Source organism: Mustelus asterias, unplaced genomic scaffold (genome assembly GCF_964213995.1).
Source record: "Mustelus asterias unplaced genomic scaffold, sMusAst1.hap1.1 HAP1_SCAFFOLD_1080, whole genome shotgun sequence".
Classification (NCBI taxonomy): domain Eukaryota; kingdom Metazoa; phylum Chordata; class Chondrichthyes; order Carcharhiniformes; family Triakidae; genus Mustelus; species Mustelus asterias.
Window position 1 is genome coordinate 59,015 of NW_027591025.1, and position 21,582 is coordinate 80,596.

General features: G+C 43.3%; 1 protein-coding gene across 1 annotated transcript in view; it reads left to right on the forward strand.

Annotated features, from left to right (window-relative positions):
* Positions 1–21,271, forward strand: part of klhl12 (kelch-like family member 12) — a 42,957-nt gene extending 21,686 nt beyond the window's left edge. Inside the window, exons 6-9 of the mRNA XM_078205908.1 lie at positions 3,676–3,825; positions 8,766–8,880; positions 17,502–17,608; positions 21,216–21,271. Coding sequence (XP_078062034.1) covers positions 3,676–3,825; positions 8,766–8,880; positions 17,502–17,608; positions 21,216–21,236 — 393 coding nt within the window. The 3' untranslated portion in view covers positions 21,237–21,271. The remainder of the gene's footprint in view (positions 1–3,675; positions 3,826–8,765; positions 8,881–17,501; positions 17,609–21,215) is intronic.
* The last annotated feature ends 311 nt before the right edge of the window (positions 21,272–21,582 follow it).

The following is a 21,582-nucleotide window of genomic DNA, read 5'->3' on the forward strand; positions in this document are numbered from 1 at the left end:
AGCAATTATCCTTGTTCTAAGGTATAGATATCTGCAATCCCTGATCTCCTTAAGACCTTCCTGTTCTCAAATTACATTCAAATTAAATAAATCTGTCAGTCAAATCTAGCTTATGGTTACCACTCAATACAAAGCAGACGATCAAGTCTGGGAAATGTCTTGTCCTTGTCCAGGGGAGATATTTAAATTGACTTTGTGAAGGTTCCTGTGCTACCTTGGCTCTAAGACTTCTTAGATGTTAAAGTGGCCTCTCAGTCTCTGTATAATGCCTTCTTGGCTGTTAGGTGTTAAACTGGCCTGCCTGCTTTTGCAGGTGCTGCCAATTATATCCTGGTTCCCCTTTGGGCCTTTGGGCTGGATGCATCTCTGAGATTCCTTGATTATTGAAATTAGCATCTGTTATACCCCCCCCCCCTGATTTCTCAGTCATTCCTCAGGTAAGCTTTTTCCTGATGATAGCTATTTACTCCTGATTCTGTCTGCTAATCTCATTACTGGGAAAGGTTGCATCTTATCATCCCCTCTGAATGCTGGCTGCTGCTATTGCTAGGCAGATCCATGACACTTGCAGCTACTTTGGATTAGGATTCTAGAATTTAACCGGTGATTGGTTCTCCCTCCAGGAATCTTTGGATATAACTACATCCCTCTGCTTCCACCCAGTCCTGAGACTGGCTAACTCAGAACAAACTCCTCTTGGGTTTGGGATTTGGCCACAGAATTTACTGAGGCCAACCACCAGAGGAAACTGAGTAAATCGCACATTGATAAACCAGGTTGCTTCACCTGTTTTATTTCAATAACTCTGTAAAGTGGCTCTTCAAAAATTCATAGAAATGCGTAAGAAAAGTATTGAAATGTAGTTAGAATTTTTGTAGCCGGGATTTAAAAATATTTCCCCTTCCCGAACCACCTGCAGATATCCCTGATGGTGAATGGGTTAACCTGAAGCAGTCCTTTCTGGTTAATTGGGCATGTTACTGCAACCTGGTCACATTGTTGCAGCAATGCATCACAGATAACAATTTGTTTTGTACATAGAACATAGAACAGTACAGCACAGAACAGGCCCTTCGGCCCACGATGTTGTGCCGAGCTTTATCTGAAACCAAGATCAAGCTATCCCACTCCCTATCATCCTGGTGTGCTCCATGTGCTTATCCAATAACCGCTTAAATGTTCCTAAAGTGTCTGACTCCACCATCATTGCAGGCAGTCCATTCCACACCCCAACCACTCTCTGCGTAAAGAACCTACCTCTGATATCCTTCCTATATCTCCCACCATGAACCCTATAGTTATGCCCCCTTGTACTAGCTCCATCCACCCGAGGAAATAGTCTTTGAACGTTCACTCTATCTATCCCCTTCATCATTTTATAAACCTCTATTAAGTCTCCCCTCAGCCTCTTCCGCTCCAGAGAGAACAGCCCTAGCTCCCTCAACCTTTCCTCATAAGACCTACCCTCCAAACCAGGCAGCATCTTGGTAAATCTCCTCTGCACTCTTTCCAGCGCTTCCACATCCTTCTTATAGTGAGGTGACCAGAACTGCACACAATATTCCAAATGTGGTCTCACCAAGGTCCTGTACAATTGCAGCATAACCCCACGGCTCTTAAACTCCAACCCCCTGTTCATAAAAGCTAACACACTATAGGCCTTCTTCACAGCTCTATCCACTTGAGTGGCAACCTTTAGAGATCTGTGGATATGGACCCCAAGATCTCTCTGTTCCTCCACAGTCTTCAGAACCCTACCTTTGACCCTGTAATCCACATTTGAATCACCTCACATTTATCAGGGTTAAACTCCATTTGCCATTTTTCAGCCCAGCTTTGCATCCTATCTATGTCTCTTTGCAGCCTACAACAGCCCTCCACCTCATCCACTACTCCACCAATCTTGGTGTCATCAGCAAATTTACTGATCCACCCTTCAGCCCCCTCCTCTAAGTCATTAATAAAAATCACAAAGAGCAGAGGACCAAGCACTGATCCCTGTGGCACTCCGCTAGCAACCTGCCTCCAGTCCGAAAATTTTCCATCCACCACCATCCTCTGTCTTCGATCAGATAGCCAGTTACTTATCCAATCGGCCAACTTTCCCTCTATCCCACACCTCCTTACTTTCATCATAAGCCGACCATGGGGGACCTTATCAAACGCCTTACCTTCATCAACACACTTAGTTACCTCCTCAAAAAATTCAATCAAATTTGTGAGGCACGACTTGCCCTTCACGAATCCGTGCTGACTATCCCGGATTAATCCGCATCTTTCTAAATGGTCGTAAATCCCATCCCTAAGGACCTTTTCCATCAATTTACCAACCACCGAAGTAAGACTAACCGGTCTATAATTACCAGGGTCATTTCTATTCCCTTTCTTAAACAGAGGAACAACATTCGCCACTCTCCAGTCCTCTGGCACCATCCCCGTGGACAGTGAGGACCCAAAGATCAAAGCCAAAGGCTCTGCAATCTCATCCCTTGCCTCCCAAAGAATCCTAGGATATATTTCATCAGGCCCAGGAGATTTATCGACCTTCAGTTTATTCAAAACTGCCAGTACATCCTCCCTCCGAACATCTGTTTCCTCCAGCCTATTAGCTTGTAGCACCTTCTCTTCCTCAAAAACATGGCCCCTCTCCTTGGTGAACACTGAAGAAAAGTATTCATTCATCACCTCGCCTATCTCTACTGACTCCATACACAAGTTCCCACTACTGTCCTTGACCGGCCCTAACCTCACCCTAGTTTTGTAGCTGCACATTTTAATGCAAATCTTTTCAGCAGTGAGTTAGGGCAGTGAATACTGACTAGGTTCATGGGACGAAATACGAACTATAGTGGCACAGTGGTTAGCATTGCTGCCTCACAGCGCCAGGGACCTGGGTTCAATTCAGGCCTCGGGCCACTGTCTGTGAGGAGTTTGCACATTCTCCCCATGTCTGCGTGGGTTTCTGCCAGATGCTCTGGTTTCCTCCCACAGTCCAAAGATGTGCGGGTTAGGTTGATTGGCTATGCTACCCTAGTGTCAGGGGATTAAAGGGTAAATATGTCAGGTTACAGGAATAGGGACTGGGTGGGTTTGTGGTTGGTGCAGATTTGATGGGCCGACTGGCCTCCTTCTGTACTGTAGGGATTCTATGAATGTATTAAATGTGTATTGTAGTTCAACATCACCGTATGCCATGCCTGCGTTTGCAGACTTCGGCCACCAGACGCCACTTCAAAAGCTGCAGGTCTCCAAACTGACATCTGTAGCACTGCAAAAGCACTCGGAGAGAAATGACCTTTGTTTGACTTTCTGTGGTCAAAAGTAGGAGATGCACCAGTAACATTAGGTGAATGCTCAAAATTACTACTGGGTACCATATGGATAGAAACAGATTTCAATTTAATACACAATAGAATGCATTAATGCAATCACCAGGATGTTTGAATATTTCTGTGATGTGTTTTTGGCCACTGAAAGAAAAGTAACTTCAGCACCGCCACCGCACACCCCCCGCCCCACCCTCCCCACCCTCCCCCTCCAGCAGTTGTTACCCAGCTGCGGTGGGAGCTATATTTGTTATCTGAGTTGGGGGTTCATATGTGAGTAGTAATAAGACCAGCACCCTATAGTACAGTGGATTGCTGTCTGCTTTCTGATGACCTGCTGTTGTTCTAGGTGGATTCGGAGGAACCGGTGTTTGAAGCAGTGTTAAACTGGGTAAAACACTCAAAGAAGGAACGAGAAGAATTCCTGCCAGATTTGCTGCAATATGTCCGGATGCCATTGCTCACTCCAAGATACATTACAGATGTAATTGATGCTGAGGTGTGTACACTTTTCCAAATAGATTGCCACCACGTGTAACTTAAATGTTGTGAGGCAACCACATGCTTTATTGTGATTAAAAACATAATTCCAGAATTAAAAACCATCCCTGCTCCATATGTATTCCTTCTCCATTAATTTATTGATGTGCTGAATTCACTGTTACCCATTTCTCCATTGATTTCACTAGTGACTGCTGTTATTTAGATAATGGTTGCCCACTTGCTGCCTTAATTTGCTGATGTCTGCTGCTCGATAAATGTATTAATTCACCGTTGCCTTCTTTCCTGTGCTTATTGCTCATTGATGTTGTCTGTGCTGTGATGCACGAGGTTTGTGTTGTTTTCTGTGGGTTTGCTTTCCTCTTGTGATTATGAGGTATAATAGAACCTTTGTTCCAATCTAACTTTGTTTTATTACTTCTGCGGGTGAGAAGATTGGAGCTGAGTGTAAAGGGGCAGACAATGGGGTGGGAGTTAACAGGAAAGAATATCATTTTGGAGCATCCAAGACAAATTAACATAAAACCTGAAAAAGAGGACAAGGAAGAAGAGAAACAAGATGACAGGCACAAGTAAATAAGATACGAGATGAGTGAAGAGAAATCCACAAGTAACGATACAGGAATATCAGAAAGTTGTGATATGAAGTACACCCTTTGTTTTACTGCTAATCACAGGCCCCACTTATTTAAAAAAAAAACAAATACTTATTGTAGCAACTAGTGTTCTTAAAAACAGGCCTTTATATGAACAGAACCCCCAGACATCTTCTGACACACTGACACAGGTGATTCAGTAAGACTAAAATTAAATCCTCAAACATAATGCCTCTTCCATCTCACCAACTCCAGGATTTACCTGGGTTTTAAAAAATATTTTGGCAGTTTTTTTAGTTTGTTCAATAATGGTCTGAATATACTCAGCATCCCACGAGTTTTCCAGATTGGGCAGTTTGTCTGGAGCTTTGAAAGACTTTTAAAAATCTTCAAAGACCCCCATGAAGACTCTTTTTTTTTCTCTTTGAAAGTCCAGATGAACTCAATTACGAAGAAATCTGGCTGATAAATATCCTCAATTAGTGGGGCCTCAATACTTGTTAAGAGCTTCCTATCAAACAAGTTTTTGAACAAATTACAAGGCATGACAGCATCTGAATTGAATGGTTTTGAACCCCCTACTGGATTGAAATAATTATTGTAATAGCATGAATGGGCTGAAAAATGAGTTTTAGTGAGTGAGTGGATTTGAAACCCCATGTGTGCAATGACATGAGAAATAAGACAAAATCCAGCTAAATCTTTGAAAGAATTCCTTCATTCCTTTTCACAAAAGTACTCCAGACTTGGAAAAGATTGTGTTTGCAGAAAAAGATTGTGAGAAGAGCGTTGATTTTAAACCATTGGAGGTTAGGAGGAGCTTAGAGGAGTAGGCCATTCAGCCCATCGAATCTGCTCCACCATTCAGTAAAATCATGACTGATCCGATTGTGACTTTAGCTCCACTTTCCTGCCTTCCCCACATAACCCTTTATTCCCTTGTAGGATGTTAGGCTGTCATGAAGTGGCTGTAGGACACAGGATTTATCACATGTTTTGAGCTTATATCAAAAGTATTGTGGAGCTTTGTTGAATTGAAAGCCACTTTAAACTCTAATGCCAAATATAAGTAGAACCAATACAATAGAAAGAGTAGGTAATAAATATGCCCCATCAAGCCTGCTCTACATTTCAATAAGATCATCACTAACCTTCTACATCAACTCCACTTTCTTACCCAATCCTCATATCCATTGTGTAGTCATTCAACCAACACCAGTTACCCATCAGCAGAACCTTTATTGTGAACTGAAAGGAAGAGCCTCACTTGTGGCTCACAGCCAGCAGGTCTGCACCCTGAGACCTACAACAATGGTCCAGGCAGTAGCAGCAGCCCCACTGCTCACTTCTCATTGTGCGAGCCTCCATTCGTTCAAGCTCATGCTCCACAAAGCCCACAGGGGGGATCTATCAATGATCCCCTGTGTCCTTTGTGGACAACGTAACATTTTATTCCGTAAGTGCCCAAAAATGTATCAATCTCAGTCTTAAATATACATATCGACTGAGCATTCACAGGTCTCTGGGGCAAATGGATCCAAAGATTCACAACCCTGCGAGTGAAGAAATAGCTCTAAATGATAGACCCCATGTCAAGGTTATGACACTACCCATGTGAAGGAAGTATAATTTAGTTTTGGGAAATATAGATAATGTATAGAATTTATATATAATTAGGATATTATAGTTTAGAAATATATAAATGGTTACCTTTGTTAAACAGACAAAAGTACCTTACCAAGGAAAAGAGTAGACAATATCTTACACAGAGAGGCAGCATCAACATTTGATAAAGATTATCTAACCAATTAGAAAGTGTATAAAGATAGTTTTTGCCACAGAAACTCAGTGGCATTGAAAATAAATGTTGGGTCAGCCCTTCTCAAGCTGCTGAAAAGTTAGACACTTCAAGTGAGCTAATGGTCCATCGTGTCCTGCTCATTGGAGAGCTAAAACACTAGGGATTTAAGGTAACACTTTGCTTTAAATATTTGATGGCTATTCTAAGACATCTTAGTCAATAGCATAGTAAGAGTCTTTTTAATACTGGGTTCTATTTTAGAACTATGGTATTTTCCATCTTTCTATAATCTTTATCATTGCAACGTAATTATCCACTTAAAGTACATTTCATGTTACAGTTCTTTAATATGTGTGTAGATAAATTAGTGAAGTATAACATTCCACATATATAATTCTGTACACAACTTCAAGAAGCCCCTCTCCAAAGTGGGGAGATATTATTTTTTGAAGAGACCCCTCTGGACTCTCATATCTGGGTAATTATAAACTGGCTGATGTTTATTCTAAAAGGCTATCTGGAAGAAGGTAATAATATCTTTGATTATCTTCCTTGAGAGAAATGTAGTTCACTTACTCAGGCCCACAACATGTGTGGCCATTTTAAAATAGAGAATTTCACTCTTCCTCATATTATGCTCACTGTCATCTTACTGCCCAATCGCTATTTTAAACCCAAATGAAAATGATTATTAAGAGTGTACTCCTGAGGGGTAGGATTATAATCCATTTCACTAATTCGTTGACTGTGCAGCCAGGAGAAAACAGCATCTCAGCATCATCCCTCTACAAACTTATAGAATCATAGAAACCCTACAGTGCAGAGAGGCCATTTGGCCCATCGAGTCTGCACCGACCACAATCCCACCCAGGCCCTACCCCATATCCCTACACATTTACCCTCTAATCCCTCTAACCTACGCATCTCAGGACACTAAGGGTCAATTTAGCATGGCCAGTCAACCTAACCTGCACATCTTTGGACTGTGGGAGGAAACCGGAGCACCCGGAGGAAACCCACGCAGGCACAAGGAGAATGTGCAAACTCCACACAGAACCTCTTACATTTCTATTAGATCACTCTTCATTTTCCTAAACTCTAGAGAATATAGATTCATTCTACCCAAGCACTCCTCATAGGACAACCTCTCATCCCAGGAATCAACCTAATGAACTCCCTTTTAGATAATTCTATCCTTTCTTGATAAGGAGATCGAAACTGTATACAGTGCTCCAGGTGTGGTCTCACCAAGGCGCTAGATTAGGAAAGACTTTGACATAAGATGGGTGGTAGATATTTGTAACTCTTTTAGATCAATTGTAAATTTGCATCTGAGATTAAGATCTCAGTTTTTTGTTATCTAAAAGTGGCATATGAAATGGGAGGGCAAGGCAGGTTTATGGTGTTCGATCAGAGGCCAGTCATGATTGAATGATGGAAGCTGGAGGGGCGAAGTGGCCTAGACCTGTTCCTATCTAATTGCAGCATGAGTTCCTTACTCTTACAGTCCCAACCCTTGTAATTAAGGTTCACCGCCTCCAGCTCAATAACACTGGCCTTGCCAGGCAATGCTCACATCCCAAGAACACAGATTAAAAAAACATTTGCCTCCCTCAGTGCTTGATGTAACTGCATATTAACTTTGTGTGATTTATATACAACATTTACTAGTCTCTTGCCTTTTAGAGAATGTTTTTTCCCAAACTTCCTACCAAAATGATAATTTCACTCCTCCTCATGCTCTTTGTTCCATCTTACTGCCTAATCACTTAACTGATCCATATTTAATTGTGTCCTCTTCACAATTTCTCTCACAGTTTTGTAATGTCAGTAAGCTTGGATATATCCCAGCATGAAGTCAGTGGGCCAAATAGCCTCCCCTGTGCAGTAATGACTCTGGTACACTCCGTGCCCTCACCTGACTTATTGATATAAATTGTAAATTGCTGAGGTCCGCGCACTGATCCTTGCGACACTCCACTAGTTACATCCTGCCATCCTGTTTATTCCCGCTCTGTTTTCTGTCTGTTAAGCAGTCTATCGATCTATTCTATTACCCATGATACAAGTAACAGCCACTTTGCAAATCTGGGAGCATGTGGACAGGTAAAGTCACTTTATAATGCGGAAAAGAGAATCAGTTAAGAGGCTTCAACCTAGGTCCACAGTATAAATGAGTGGTGCTTTCAATCTTAAGAAAAGGCATGGCTATCTCCTTTTAAAATGAGTTGCAAGAGATTAGAATAGCCTCTTGGGTTTTTGTTTGATTGAATGAGGTGTTTCCCCTGTTATATGAGTTAAGTCTGATTCCGATGTTTATATGGAGTTAGGGGTTCAGTTAAATCATCTGCCTCCTGCGGTGTCTCAGTTGAATTATTAATCTGCCTTCTTTTCAGCATCTGTCAATAGGTCAAAATAGGATTTTTCACCTTCATTTGGTTTGTGCTGATCCCAGATTTGTACTGTGGGACACTGGAGTGGAAATGGATTGTTTCCTGAACAGTCATTAGTTCTGGTTGAGAGTTTTCCCTCTTTCTCCAGCCCCTGATTCGGTATAGCCTTCAATGCAGAGATCTGGTGGATGAAGCCAAGAAATTTCACCTGAGACCAGAAATCCGAACACAGATGCAAAGCCCCAGGACCAGGCCGAGATTGGGTGAGTGGCAGTGAAAGGATAGCCTCTTCCCATATTCATGTTGGAATCTATTCCTTATACACAGATCATTCCTGGAAGTGCGACAGAATATGGTTGACCTATACATTGACTTTTACATATCTGCCTTAGATTGTTCTGTGTGAGTGTTCCAACTATCTTAAATTCACCCTTTTCTGTAGTTCGTACTGCCTTCTCATCCCAGCCTTGAACCATTTCAGTCTGGTCAGATGAGATGACGGCCTCCTCTCCTCTGACTGTGAATATCCTAAAGAAAATACCTTTACATTCTGAGCCTAATTCCTCATGGATACAGAGCCAAGGTACTCAAAGCTGCCGAAAGGTCAGTAATGGATCCTAAATTGAGAAGATAATCAGAAAGATCTCAAGGGCACCGGTTGTGGAATGTAGAAATATCACATAGCTGCTTGTTTTGAGGTTGGAACAATATGCAGGAAGCTTTACTTTATACTTAATTCATGCTTTACCGAAACTGTACTTGATCATGAGGTGTAAAATATAGAAAGATATTCATTCTTTTCCGATCATCACTGAAAGCAAACCACCACAAACATTCACTCCCTCCACCACAGTAGTAGTAGTGTATACCAACTACAAGATACACTGCAGAAATTCACGAAGGCTCCTTAGACAGCACTTTCCAAACCCACAACCAGTACCATCTAGAAGGACAAGGGCAGCAGACACATGGGAACACCACCAACTGGAGGTTCCCCTCCAAGCCACTCACTTGAGAATATATCACCGTTCCGTCACTGTCTCTGGGTCAAAATCCTGGAACTCCCTCCCTAACAGCACTGTGTGTGTACCTACACCATGTGGACTGCAGCAGTTCAAGAAAGTGACTCACCATCACTTTCTCAAGGGCAATTAGGGATGGACAATAACTGCTGTCCTAGCCTGTAAAGCCCACATCCGGTGAACGAATAAACTGCTTAATCTCTCCTCATAAGAAAATCTCCCACACCCGGAATTAACCTAGTGAACTTTCTCTGGACTGCCTCCAATGCCAGTCTATCTTTCCTTAGATAAGGGGCTCGACCAACCAAGCCAATGCCATGGTATTAATTTTGCAGAATAACCCTAGACACACTTGGACATCTTCTCCTGTTTAAGGCATTTACAATAGTATTGTAATATTTGGATTCCATTTCTTTCAAGAGTTCTTTAAGTGATCCATATTCTGCTGATTCCATGGATTTCTTATGCTCAGCTTCGAAGTTCTGGAGTCATTATGACACAGAGACAGGTTATTTGGCCCATCAATTCAATACTGGCTCTCTGTAGAGCAATCAAATCAGTCTCATTCTCTTCCTCTAACCCCATAGCCTGCAAGTCTATTCTCCTCAAGTACCCATCCAATTTCCTTTTGAAACCATTCATCATCTCCATTTCCACTGCCCTCATGGGCAAGGGGTCATTACCACTCACTGTAAAACATATTAAAAAAAGGTTATTTCTCACAATGCTCCTGCATCTCTTGCCCAAAACCTAATATCTGTGATCTTTAGTCCTTCTACCATTACCTAATGGAACCAGTTTTTCTTTATCCACATTATCTAAACCTGCCATAATCTTGTACACCTCTATCAAATCTCCCCATAATCTCCTTTGCTCCAAAGAGAGCAACCCCAGCCTCTGCACCCTGGAACCATTCTGGTAAATCTGGTGGCACAGTAGTTAGCACTGCTGCCTCACAGCGACAGAGACCCAGGTTCAATTCCAGCCTTGGGTGACTGTGTGGAGTCTACATGTTCTCCCCATTGGGTGCATGGGTTTCCTCCAGTTTTCTCCCACAGTCCGAAAGACATTCTGGTCAGGTGCATTGGCCATGCTAAATTCTCCCTCAGTGTACCCAAACAGACACCCAAGTGTGGCGACTAGGGGATTTTCACAGTAATTTCATTGCAGTGTTAATATAAGTCTAGTTGTGACAATAATAAAAACTTTAAACTCCTCCGCACCCTCTCGAGCACCATCCTTCTTAAAGTCTGATGACCAGAACCGAACACAATAGACTAGTTGTGGCCTATCCAGAGCTTTATAAAGGGAAAGCATAACTTTCCTGTTTTTGTTATTCAATACCTTTATTTATGAAGCCCAAAATCCCTTGTGCTTTGCTAATTGCCCTCTCAATATTTCCTGCCAACTTGGAAAATCTACGTACATGGACTCCTCAGGTTCCTGAGGCCCTACACACTCTTTAGAACTGTGCTGTTAAGCCTGCATTGTCTCTCCCTGTTCCTTCTGTCAAAATGCCACCATCTCACACTTCTCTGTATTAAATTACACCTGCCACTCGCCTGCCAGTCTTGCTTGCCTGTCTTAGTTCTCAGGCATTCAGTTTGATACCATTGGCATATTTTGAAATTTTACTGTGTTCCCATATCAGTCATTTAAATTACCCCCAAAAAAACAATGGTCCGAGCACCGACCCTTGGGAAACTAACTGTACACCATAATCCAGTCTGCAAAAAGACCCTTTTACCTATGACTCACTGTTTACTGCTTACTTTTTATCCAAGCTGACATTGAACCTCTTGTTTTATGAGCTTTAATTTTGTTAACCTTTTCATAGAATCCTACAGTGCGGAAGGAGGCCATTTAGCCCATCGAGTCTGCATCGACCACAATTCCACCCAGGCCCTATCCCATAATGCCATGCATTTACCCTCGCCAGCCCCCCCTGACACTAAGGGGCAATTTAGCATGGCCAATCCACCTAACCCCGCACATCTTTGGACTGTGGGAGGAAACCGGAGCACCCGGAGGAAACCCACACGGATACAGGAGAATGTGCAGACTCCACACTGACAGTCATCCAAGTCGGGATTCGAACCCGGGCGCTGCGAGTCAGCAGTGCTAACCACTGTGTCACCTTACCGCCCTTTTATGTGGTACTTTGTCATATGCTTCCTTAAAATCCATATAGAAAAATGCTTTGCATTCCCTTCATCAGCCTTCACTTCCGTCTCAGCTCCTTTTCTCTTTCCCTATCTTTTCTGAACTTTTTGTCCAGTCCTCATCATTTTTAAGCCCCTTTCTCATTATTGCTGCTGCATCATATTTCCAAAAGGCTGTTTGTATTTGTGGCTCACCAACCTTATTCTTTGTGCATTCACATACATGCATTCAAGTGTGCTTTTGTATTCCTTACAGATCTTTTTAATCTGCTTCTATCCAATAAGTAGTACTTTTTTTCTAAAACTATCCAACATTTTCTCTTTATGCACCCTACCCCTTTTTTCTAATTCTATATGTTGGTGTCTATCCCACTGCCAATTTTAGATTAAATCCTCCCCACCTATACTAGTGAATCTCTCTGTGAGGACATTGGTTGAGGTGACTCTGCCCCAGAACTGGACCCAATGCCCCAAGAATCAGAATCCCTCCCTCCTGTACCATGTCTCAAGTCCCAGGTTAACCCTCATTATCTTCCTATTTCCATTCTCATTAGCGCATGACACTGGGAGTAATGCCAAGATTGGGGCAGCACGGTGGCACAGTGGTTAGCACTACTGCTTCACAGGGACCCAGGTTCAATTCTGGCCTCAGGTGTCTGAAAGAGCATCCCACCTAGGCCTTCCCTCCGCCCTATTCCCGTAACCCCACCCATTTACCATGGCTCATCAATCAACTGCACATTTTTGGACTGTGGGAGGAAACTGGAACACCCTGATGAAACCCACGCAGACACGGGGAGAACGTTACAGTCATCCAAGCCCTATGTCATCAAAAATCTAGTGTAGGTACATATTAATGTCCACAAATTTATCTTTCTGTTGTCACAATTTTTGGTCTTACTCTTGTGTCAGCATTTCTATCCAAATGTTGCTGTCAGATGTCAGGTTGTATGTGCTGCTTTTGGCCACGAGGTTGCTGTATTGAGTAAGTTGCAGAGTGAGCTGTAACTCCTCTACCAGCACAATGTCCATTCAATAAAAATTAATCAACTGACTACAGTCAGTGCTATGGACAGTATTACATTTTTTATAACTGTATCCGATGTTGAAGGTTAACATTCTATCATGAGTGACGTAGCACAATTTTCCTCTGTGACTTCACATTATTTATGGGTTATGTTATCAAGCCTCCTTTCCGAAACATTGTCTTTCAGCCCTCTCGCACTAGATGGTGTTGTTTTTCTTTCTGAATACTGCTGTTCAGCTTCAGCTGCTGGAGAGTCTGTTTTCTCAATGCAAGAGTTTAACATACTCTCAAACAAAAGAAATCATCTATATAGTTTGATTAGGTTTCCGAAGTTTATAATGCTTTTGCCATTTTGGTGCCTTAAGTTGGTTTTGCAACAAAGTTGAAGGCACCTTATTTTCAAACAAACCACATATAAATGGTTTAATATTTCATAAAAATATGGTGACTTAAATATACCCAACCATGGTTTCCTAATATTGATATAGTTTTAACTAGATATCTTCCTAACTAATTTTCTGCTACTTGGAGTGAATTTAAAACTTATGATGAAAGAACTTGGAGCTGTACAGGAGTCTTTAAATCTGTTTTTGCCACATCCAAACTGGACTTGTTTTCTGAAAACTATCATTCTTTCCCTCCCTCACATCTCTTAATCTGTCAACTCTTGATGTGCACTTCCTATAAGTGTCATGGTTTCGACATCACACTTAATAACATCCCTTTGTTCTAAAACAAAACAAAACTACACGAGCATCTGTGTCATGCTTGAAGTATGAAAAATATAAAGAGAACCAGTCACTTCCTGCAAGATTTTCTGACGTCAGTAACCTGGCCGCCTTCGAAAGATGTAGAACATAGATAAAATACAGCACAAACAGGCCCTTCGGCCCACAAGTTGCGCCGGTCATGTCCCTACCTACCTAGGCTTATATATAGGCTTACCTATAACCCTCAATCCTATTAAGTCCCATGTACTCATCCAGAAGTCTCTTAAAAGACCCTATCGAGTTTGCCTTCACCACCACTGACGGCAACCAATTCCATTCATCCACCACCCTCTGAGTGAAAATCTTACCCCTGACATCTCTGTACCTATCCCCCAGCACCTTAAACCTGTGTCCTCTTGTAGCAGCCATTTCCACCCTGGGAAAAAGCCTCCGCGAATCCACCCGATCTATACCTCTCAACATCTTGTACACCTCTATCAGGTCATCTCTCATCTTTCATCTCTCCAAGGAGAAAAGACCGAGCTCCCTCAACCTATCCTCATAAGGCATACCAACCAATCCAGGCAACATCCTTGTAAATCTTCTTTGCACCCATTCAATCATTTCCACATCCCTCCTGTAATGAGGCGACCAGAACTGAGCACAGTACTCCAAGTGGGGTCTGACGAGGGTCTTATATAGCTGCATCATTATCCCCGGACTCCTAAACTCAATCCCTCCATTGATAAAGGCCAGCACACCATACGCCTTCTTAACCACCTCCTCTACCTGCGAGGCTGATTTAAGAGTCCTATGGACCCGGACCCCAAGGTCCTTCTGATCCTCTACACTGCTAAGAGTCTTACCCTTGATATTATACTCCTTCATCCCATTTGACCTGCCAAAATGGACCACTACACATTTATCCGGGTTGAAGTCCATCTGCCACTTCTCCGCCCAGTCTTGCATCCTATCTATGTCACGCTGCAGCGTCTTGCATCCTATCTGTGTCACGCTGCAGCTTCTGACATCCCTCCAAACTATCCACAACACCACCAACCTCCGTGTCGTCGGTAAACATACCAACCCATCCCTCCACTTCCTCATCCAGGGCATTTATGAAAATGGCAAACAGTAAGGGTCCCAGAACAGATCCCTGGGGCACACCACTGGTGACCGACCTCCATTCAGAAAAAGACCCATCTACAACCACTCTCTGCCTTCTGCAGGCAGGCCAGTTCTGGATCCACAAGGCAACAGCCCCTTGGATCCCATGCCCTCCCACTTTCTCGAGAAGTCTTGCATGGGGGGACCCTATCGAACGCCTTGCTGAAGTCCATGTAAACCACATCTACCGCTTTCCCTTCGTCAATGTGTTTAGTCACATTTTCAAAGAACTCCACCAGGCTCGTAAGGCACGATTTGCCTTTGACAAAGCCGTGCTGACTACTTTAGAGCACACTAAACTTCTCTAAATGTTCATAAATCCTGTCCCTCAGGATCTTCTCCATCAACTTACCAACCACTGAGGTTAGGCTCACCGGTCGGTATTTCCTGGGCTATCCCTATTCCCTTTCTTGAATATAGGAACCACATCCGCAATCCTCCGGAACCCCTCCCGTCTCCATCGACGACGCAAAGATCATCGCCAGAGGTTCTGTAATCTCTTCCCTTGCCTCCCACAGTAACCTGCGGTACATCCCACCTGGTCCCGGCGACTTATCTATCTTGATGCTATTCAAAATTTCCAACACATCCTCTTTCTTAATGTCCACATACTCAATCTTTTCAGTCTGCCTCAATCCTGTAGTACAACCACCCAGGTCTTTTTCCACCGTGAATACCGAGGTAAAATATTCATTAAGCACCTTTGCTCTTTCTTCCGGTTTTGTACAGACTTTCTCACCTTCACATTTTATAGGTCCTATTCCTTCACATCTCATCCTTTTACACTTCACGTATTTATAGAATGCCTTAGGGTTCTCCTTAATCTTACTTGCCAAGGCCTTCTCGTGACCCCTTCTGGCTCTCCTAATTTCTTTCTTAAGTCCCTTCCTACAGGCCGTATACCCATCTAGATCCCTATCATCGCCTAGCTCTCTGAAACTTTTCTACGCTTTCCTTTTCTTTTTGACTAGGTTCAGCGCAGCTTTCGTGCACCACGGTTCCCGTAACCTACCAACACCTCCCTGTCTCATCGGAACGTTGTCATGCAGAACTCCAGACAAACATTCCTTGAAAATCTGCCACCTTACTTCGGTACTTTTCCTCGAGAATGCCTCCTTCCAATTTACGCCTCTAATCTCCTGCCTGATGGCTTCATATTTCCCCTTACTCCAGATAAACACTTTCCTAGCTTGCCTGATCCTATCCCTTTCCAATGCTAGCGTAAAGGAGATAGAGTTATGATCACTATCCCCAAGATGCTCCCCCACTGAGAGATCCGACACCTGTCCAGGCTCATTAGCCAGTACCAGATCGAGTACAGCCTCTCCTCTTGTAGGCTTATCCACATGCTGTGTCAGGAAACCCTCCTGAACACACCTAACAAACTCCTCCCCATCCAAACCCCTTACACTCGGGATATTCCAATCGATGTTTGGGAAATTAAAGTCTTCCCTCACGACAACCCTGTTATTCCTACATCTCTCCAGGATCTGTTTCCCTATCTGCTTCTCAACATCCCTGTTACTATTGGGCGGCCTGTAGAAAACACCCAGGAAAGTTATCGACCCCTTCCCGCTCCGAACTTCCACCCACCGAGACTCCATAGACAATCCCTCCACGGCTTCCACCTTCTCTACAGCTGTCACACTATCCCCCCCCCCCCCCCCCCCCCCCCCCCCCCCCTGAAACATCTGAAACCCGGCACCTGATGTATCCAGTCCTGTCCCTGTCCCCAAGTCTCCGTAATGCCCACCACATCACACTTCCAAGCATCGATCCACACTCTAAGCTCATCCACTTTATTCACTACACTCCTGGCGTTAAAATAGACACATGTAGATTTACTACATCCACTACAATCTACAGAAACATCACACAGCAGTTAGTCTCAAATTGGCCTCTGGACATGTAATTAAAGTGTTTCTCCATAAAAATATCTGAGCCTTAAAGTGGGTTAAAAGTAGCTCCATCCTTGTGCAACCACAGCACAGTCACACTCCTCAGGCCAGACTAACCATGAGCAGACACAGGAGATCAGCTTGTTTTTTTATAACTTGATGTTATAGACTTCTCGATTAGGATGAGAAAGGGGAAGCAAATGTTTGTTGCATCAAAATGTAGAATTTAAAAAAAATGAAAATATTAACTTAGTTTTGTTATATTAAACAATGACTGCCATTTGCATGGTATAGGTTCTCCAGGAGGAGATGGGAGTTCGGTAGCTTCTTCTGTTCTGTTAACTTTGTACTTGCATTTGGAAACTTCTCATCTCCTTCACCCACTAAGAAATATTTGTGGTCATTTTGAATTAGTTTCCTACGTTACAAGAGCAATTATGCTTCAAAGATACCACATTCAATCCGCAAACATTCACTTCCTCCCCCACTGATGAACAATAGCAGTCGTGTGTAACATCTACAAGATGCACTGCAGCAACTCACCAAGGTTCCTTAGACAGCACCCTCCAAACCCACGACCCACTACCATCTAGAAGGACAAGGGCAGTAGATACTGGGAACACCACTACCTGCATGTTCCTTCACTGTCGCTGGGTCAAAATCATGGAATTCTCCCTAACAGCACTGTAGATTCAAGAAGGCAGATCACTACCACCTTCAAGGGCAACAAGGGATAAGCAATCAATGCTGGTCTAGTCAGCAAAACCCACATCCCATAAATGATTTTTAAAAATGAGCTGACAAGCACCGTGGGTCATTTTGAAGTTGTGAAAGGTGCGATAGAAATCCTTGTCATTTGATGTGAATGTGCAGGTGCTGACTGTGTTTATTTCTGTAGGAGCCAATGAGGTATTGTTAGTGATCGGAGGGTTCGGGAGCCAGCAGTCTCCAATTGACATTGTGGAGAAGTACAATCCCAAGTCTCAGGAATGGAGCTTCCTGCCTGTAAGTAGTTATTTCAACCTGTTCCGCTCAGCATCAGCTGCTGATTACTTTTCCGTCGTATGGCAAGGATTCCACTTACATCAGCGGGAGTTTGTTGGACAGGTTACAGAGAAATTCACAATTATAAAGCTTCTAAAGCTTATTTATTAGTGTCACAAGTAGGCTTACATTAACACTGCAATGAAGTTAGTGTGAAAATCCCCTAGTCACCACACTCCGGCGCCTGTTCGGGTACACGGAGGGAGAATTTAGCACGGCCAATGCACCTAACCAGCACGTCTTTCAGACTGTGGGAGGAAACCGGAGCACCCGGAGGAAACCCACGCAGACATGGGGAGAATGTGCAAACTCCGCACAGACTATTGACTTTTGTTCTTTTGGCCCCTTCCCAAATTATCCTCTAAGAACTGCTGCTGTGAACCAGTCAAGGAGCATTTCACTCACCAACTTTTGAAAGATAGTGAATAAATGTTTCTGAGGGTGGTTCTGTAAATTAATGATGGTATTAGTGTGTTGTAGGGAAATATCCCTTACCAGTGCAGAATAGAAGTTGAGTCGCAAATCAAGGTTCAAAGCGTGTCTTTATTGTACAATTACTGGGATCCCAGGGAGACCCCCGTAGCCAGCTCAGAAACAGTGGCTTGGCCACGTTGATCTCAATTAAATCACATCAGCTCTGGATCTTTATAGGGATCCAAAATTCGCGCGGGAACATTTGATTATGCCTTTTTTACACAATGTATAAAGTGGTCTGTCAGTTTCAAAAGTCCCTAGGAAGTTTCATGGATTAGCATTTGTATGGTGTGTGTTCGTGTTAATGGGATTACTTGGTCCTGCCCCGGTGTCTAAATGCGTTTCCCATTACCATCTCTATGTGTCCTCTTATTTAAATTGATCCTATTGTTCCGTGTCTGTGTTTCCTGCTTGTGAGATTGAGTGTTAATGTCATCCTGTCCTGTTGGGTGTCTGGGGTATTTCATTCTTAACCTTTTATCCTTATCTCTTAGTTTATCAGATTTTTATGTCTGCCTTGGCCAGTTTAAAATGCAGCTACGCGCTGTTGCTAGGCAGATTAGGGATCTTCCGTAGTTTCTGAAATTCGTGAGTCTCTCAGCTGTGCAGGGGGGGGACCCGATCGAATATCCATCCGGGGGTGCCCCTCTGCATTGTTGGCCCGTTATGAGTGGTGCCAATTAGTCCAATATGTAAATATGTTTGATGATGCAAATATGGTTTTCTGGAAAATTTCCTCCTTCAGTCCCTCCTCTCGTCCAGGGGGTGCCATTCATGGCTGACCCCCCATGGACGACCTTCAGAGGAACAGTGATTTGTACAGCTGTTGTCCTTGCCGTTGTTCCTCTTCTTCTGTGTCGTTGTTAAGTTCTTGCATCTGGATACTGGCAGTGGGTAGCATTCTTGATGTAATATTTGCACATATCACTTTAATACAGGTTAGGCCAAGGCAGAGTGTGAACAGGATGGCTACTACTAGGATTAATCCCTTCATAATATATGCTCCCCAAACTGTGTTAAACAGCCATCCTAACCACCCATCAGTCCCTGTTAACCCCTGTTTAAAGTTATCCAATTGCTTTTGTATCCCGGACATGGCTGCTGTTATGTTTAGTGTCTCGTCGTGTACGTATGTGATGCATTTTTCCTTGATGATGGTGCATACCCCCCCTTGTCTGGCTAGCTGATAGTCCACCGCATATCTCGTTTGTTGTGTGTATAGTCTGAGTTCTGCGAGTTCTTGGTCAATTGCGCCTAATGCTTGTAGGGTGTTGTTTCCTAAAATGGTCAGTCCACATATGAAGAAGTTCCTATTACTGGCACTGATCACCCCTGCGGCGCCTCCCAGGGATAGTGTCCCCAGAAATCCATATCCTAAAGAAGACCCTAGTGTGACAGGGGCCTGCCAGTCGGAGCAAAATTCTGCGCTGATGGCCCTGGTCACTATGCGTTTCTGGACATGCCCTTCGCTTGGGCATGGAACCGTGAGAGGTCTGATTGTCCCTACGGAAAATAACCTTGGAGGCCTGTCTGTGGCCGTCATATATACATTTTTAAATAAAACACGTACCCGTCTTTAACCCGATAACATGCATTACCCCGGTGTCGTTTGACCGCATGGCCCCATCTTGTGGAACCTTCCCTCCCCCTGGACTGTCCACTTGATTGTACCTCTTGGTGAGAATCAAATGGATATGTCCCTGAGGCTGAGCTTACGTGGGTGCTGTTGCACTTGCCACACATAAGCTGCCTACCCGCGGTGACTGCAATGCATTTTTGTTGCTTGCAGTCACAAGTGAAGTGTCCTTCCCGGACCCGGCACTCCTGGAGAGCACAATGTGCCTCAGCGCACGAATCATTTTTAGGGACAAAGGCATGCACGCACCCCCATCCCTCTCCCTTAAAACATTGTGGGTAGTTCCCAAGTGTCTCCTCCGGTTGGGGTCCCGTCCCCCTTAGAATTCCCGGCTCAGTGAGCTCTACACACCTTCCTTGTATCCCTTGCTTAAAGTACCCAATATGTTCTTTGCAGGGTGCCCCCGATGTGTCAATAGTGAATAACTCTTGTGGGAGCCACCCTGGTGTTGCGATGAATAGGGAGTTTACTGATCGCGCTGAGGGGTAACAAGCGGTCCTATTCCCATAGATCTGGATGTGTGTTTTCAGGAATAGGTTTCCTTCCATGATTGGTGGTTCTGCTCCCCTAACCCCCATATGTTGGAGTGTATTTACAATGGTCAGGGTTATTATCAGATATGTCCCTGTTCCCATATCGCTCTTTTTTTTCAACAGTATTTTACAATTACAGTATATACAGAAAATAAACAGGCAATCAAATTAAAAGTAGTTGGTTCCGACGTCTTGATAGTAGATCTGGTCCTGGTTCCTGTGGAAGTTGAATGAGCAAAACGGTATTTTTTAGTTCATTTGTCCTCATATAGTTTTAATTGGGTCCAGTGTTTCCAGACCCCCTGTCCCCTTATATCTATACAGGCACAGGTATCTCCGCTAACAATGACCTCGTAAGGTCCGTGCCATCTTGGGGCAAATCCTGGTTTTGCAGGAAGCACTTTTGTTAATACCCGGCTCCCGGCTTTTGGGACTTCTGGTAATATTTCTGAGTCCCCCTCTGCGTCGACCTGTGCCTGATTAGAAATTACGGACCGGCGCATCCCCTTCAATTGGGTGCTAAGGTCTCGGATGTATTGTCGGATACATCCATTCATTTGTATGTAGTCTTATCAAAAGACATCGCTTTCCCCATTAAAATCACATGCCATACAGTTCCGATCTTTATATGAGTACTCTTACACTATCTCTAATTTGATCATTTGTTTGCGTGCAAGCGCTACACCACAGTACTTCACAAAATAATTATGTCTTTATCAATGCCCAATATAGTGTATGAATATATCATACAAAGTTGGTTAAGGCTTTTCAGGATTTGATGTTATTCTTGTGTCTATATGGCAGTGCTATACTGTATAATAAAAATAATCAAGCGGCAGTTGTATCATACCACTTTACACATCGTACCCGTGATATCCAAACCCTTTTAATTTAAGCCGTTTCTTTTTTTTAAACTGAGCTCCAGATCGAAACCCCCGCACTCTAGGAAAAGTAACAGGCGCCGAATCAAAATCAAAGCAGGTACAATACATACCAGTTATTTGATTAGGAACATTTTGGTTTCTTAACTGGCTAGGTTTTAAGCTTTGCAGTGCTTTTATATTTGGCAAACCTTGAACCTTGATGGCTCATGAAATTCCGACGGCAGTACATAATTTTAACTAGTTCAGAATACTAAACTATCTGACGTTCGCAAATCGCGATATTCTGCGATTAATACTGTATTTCACTGACTTGATACACTTTAAACTAATTCATAGACCTCAGTCTTTTGTTCCTGCTTTTCTACCTTTCCACAAAATAACTTATTTTCTTCTCTTAACTCCTCAACT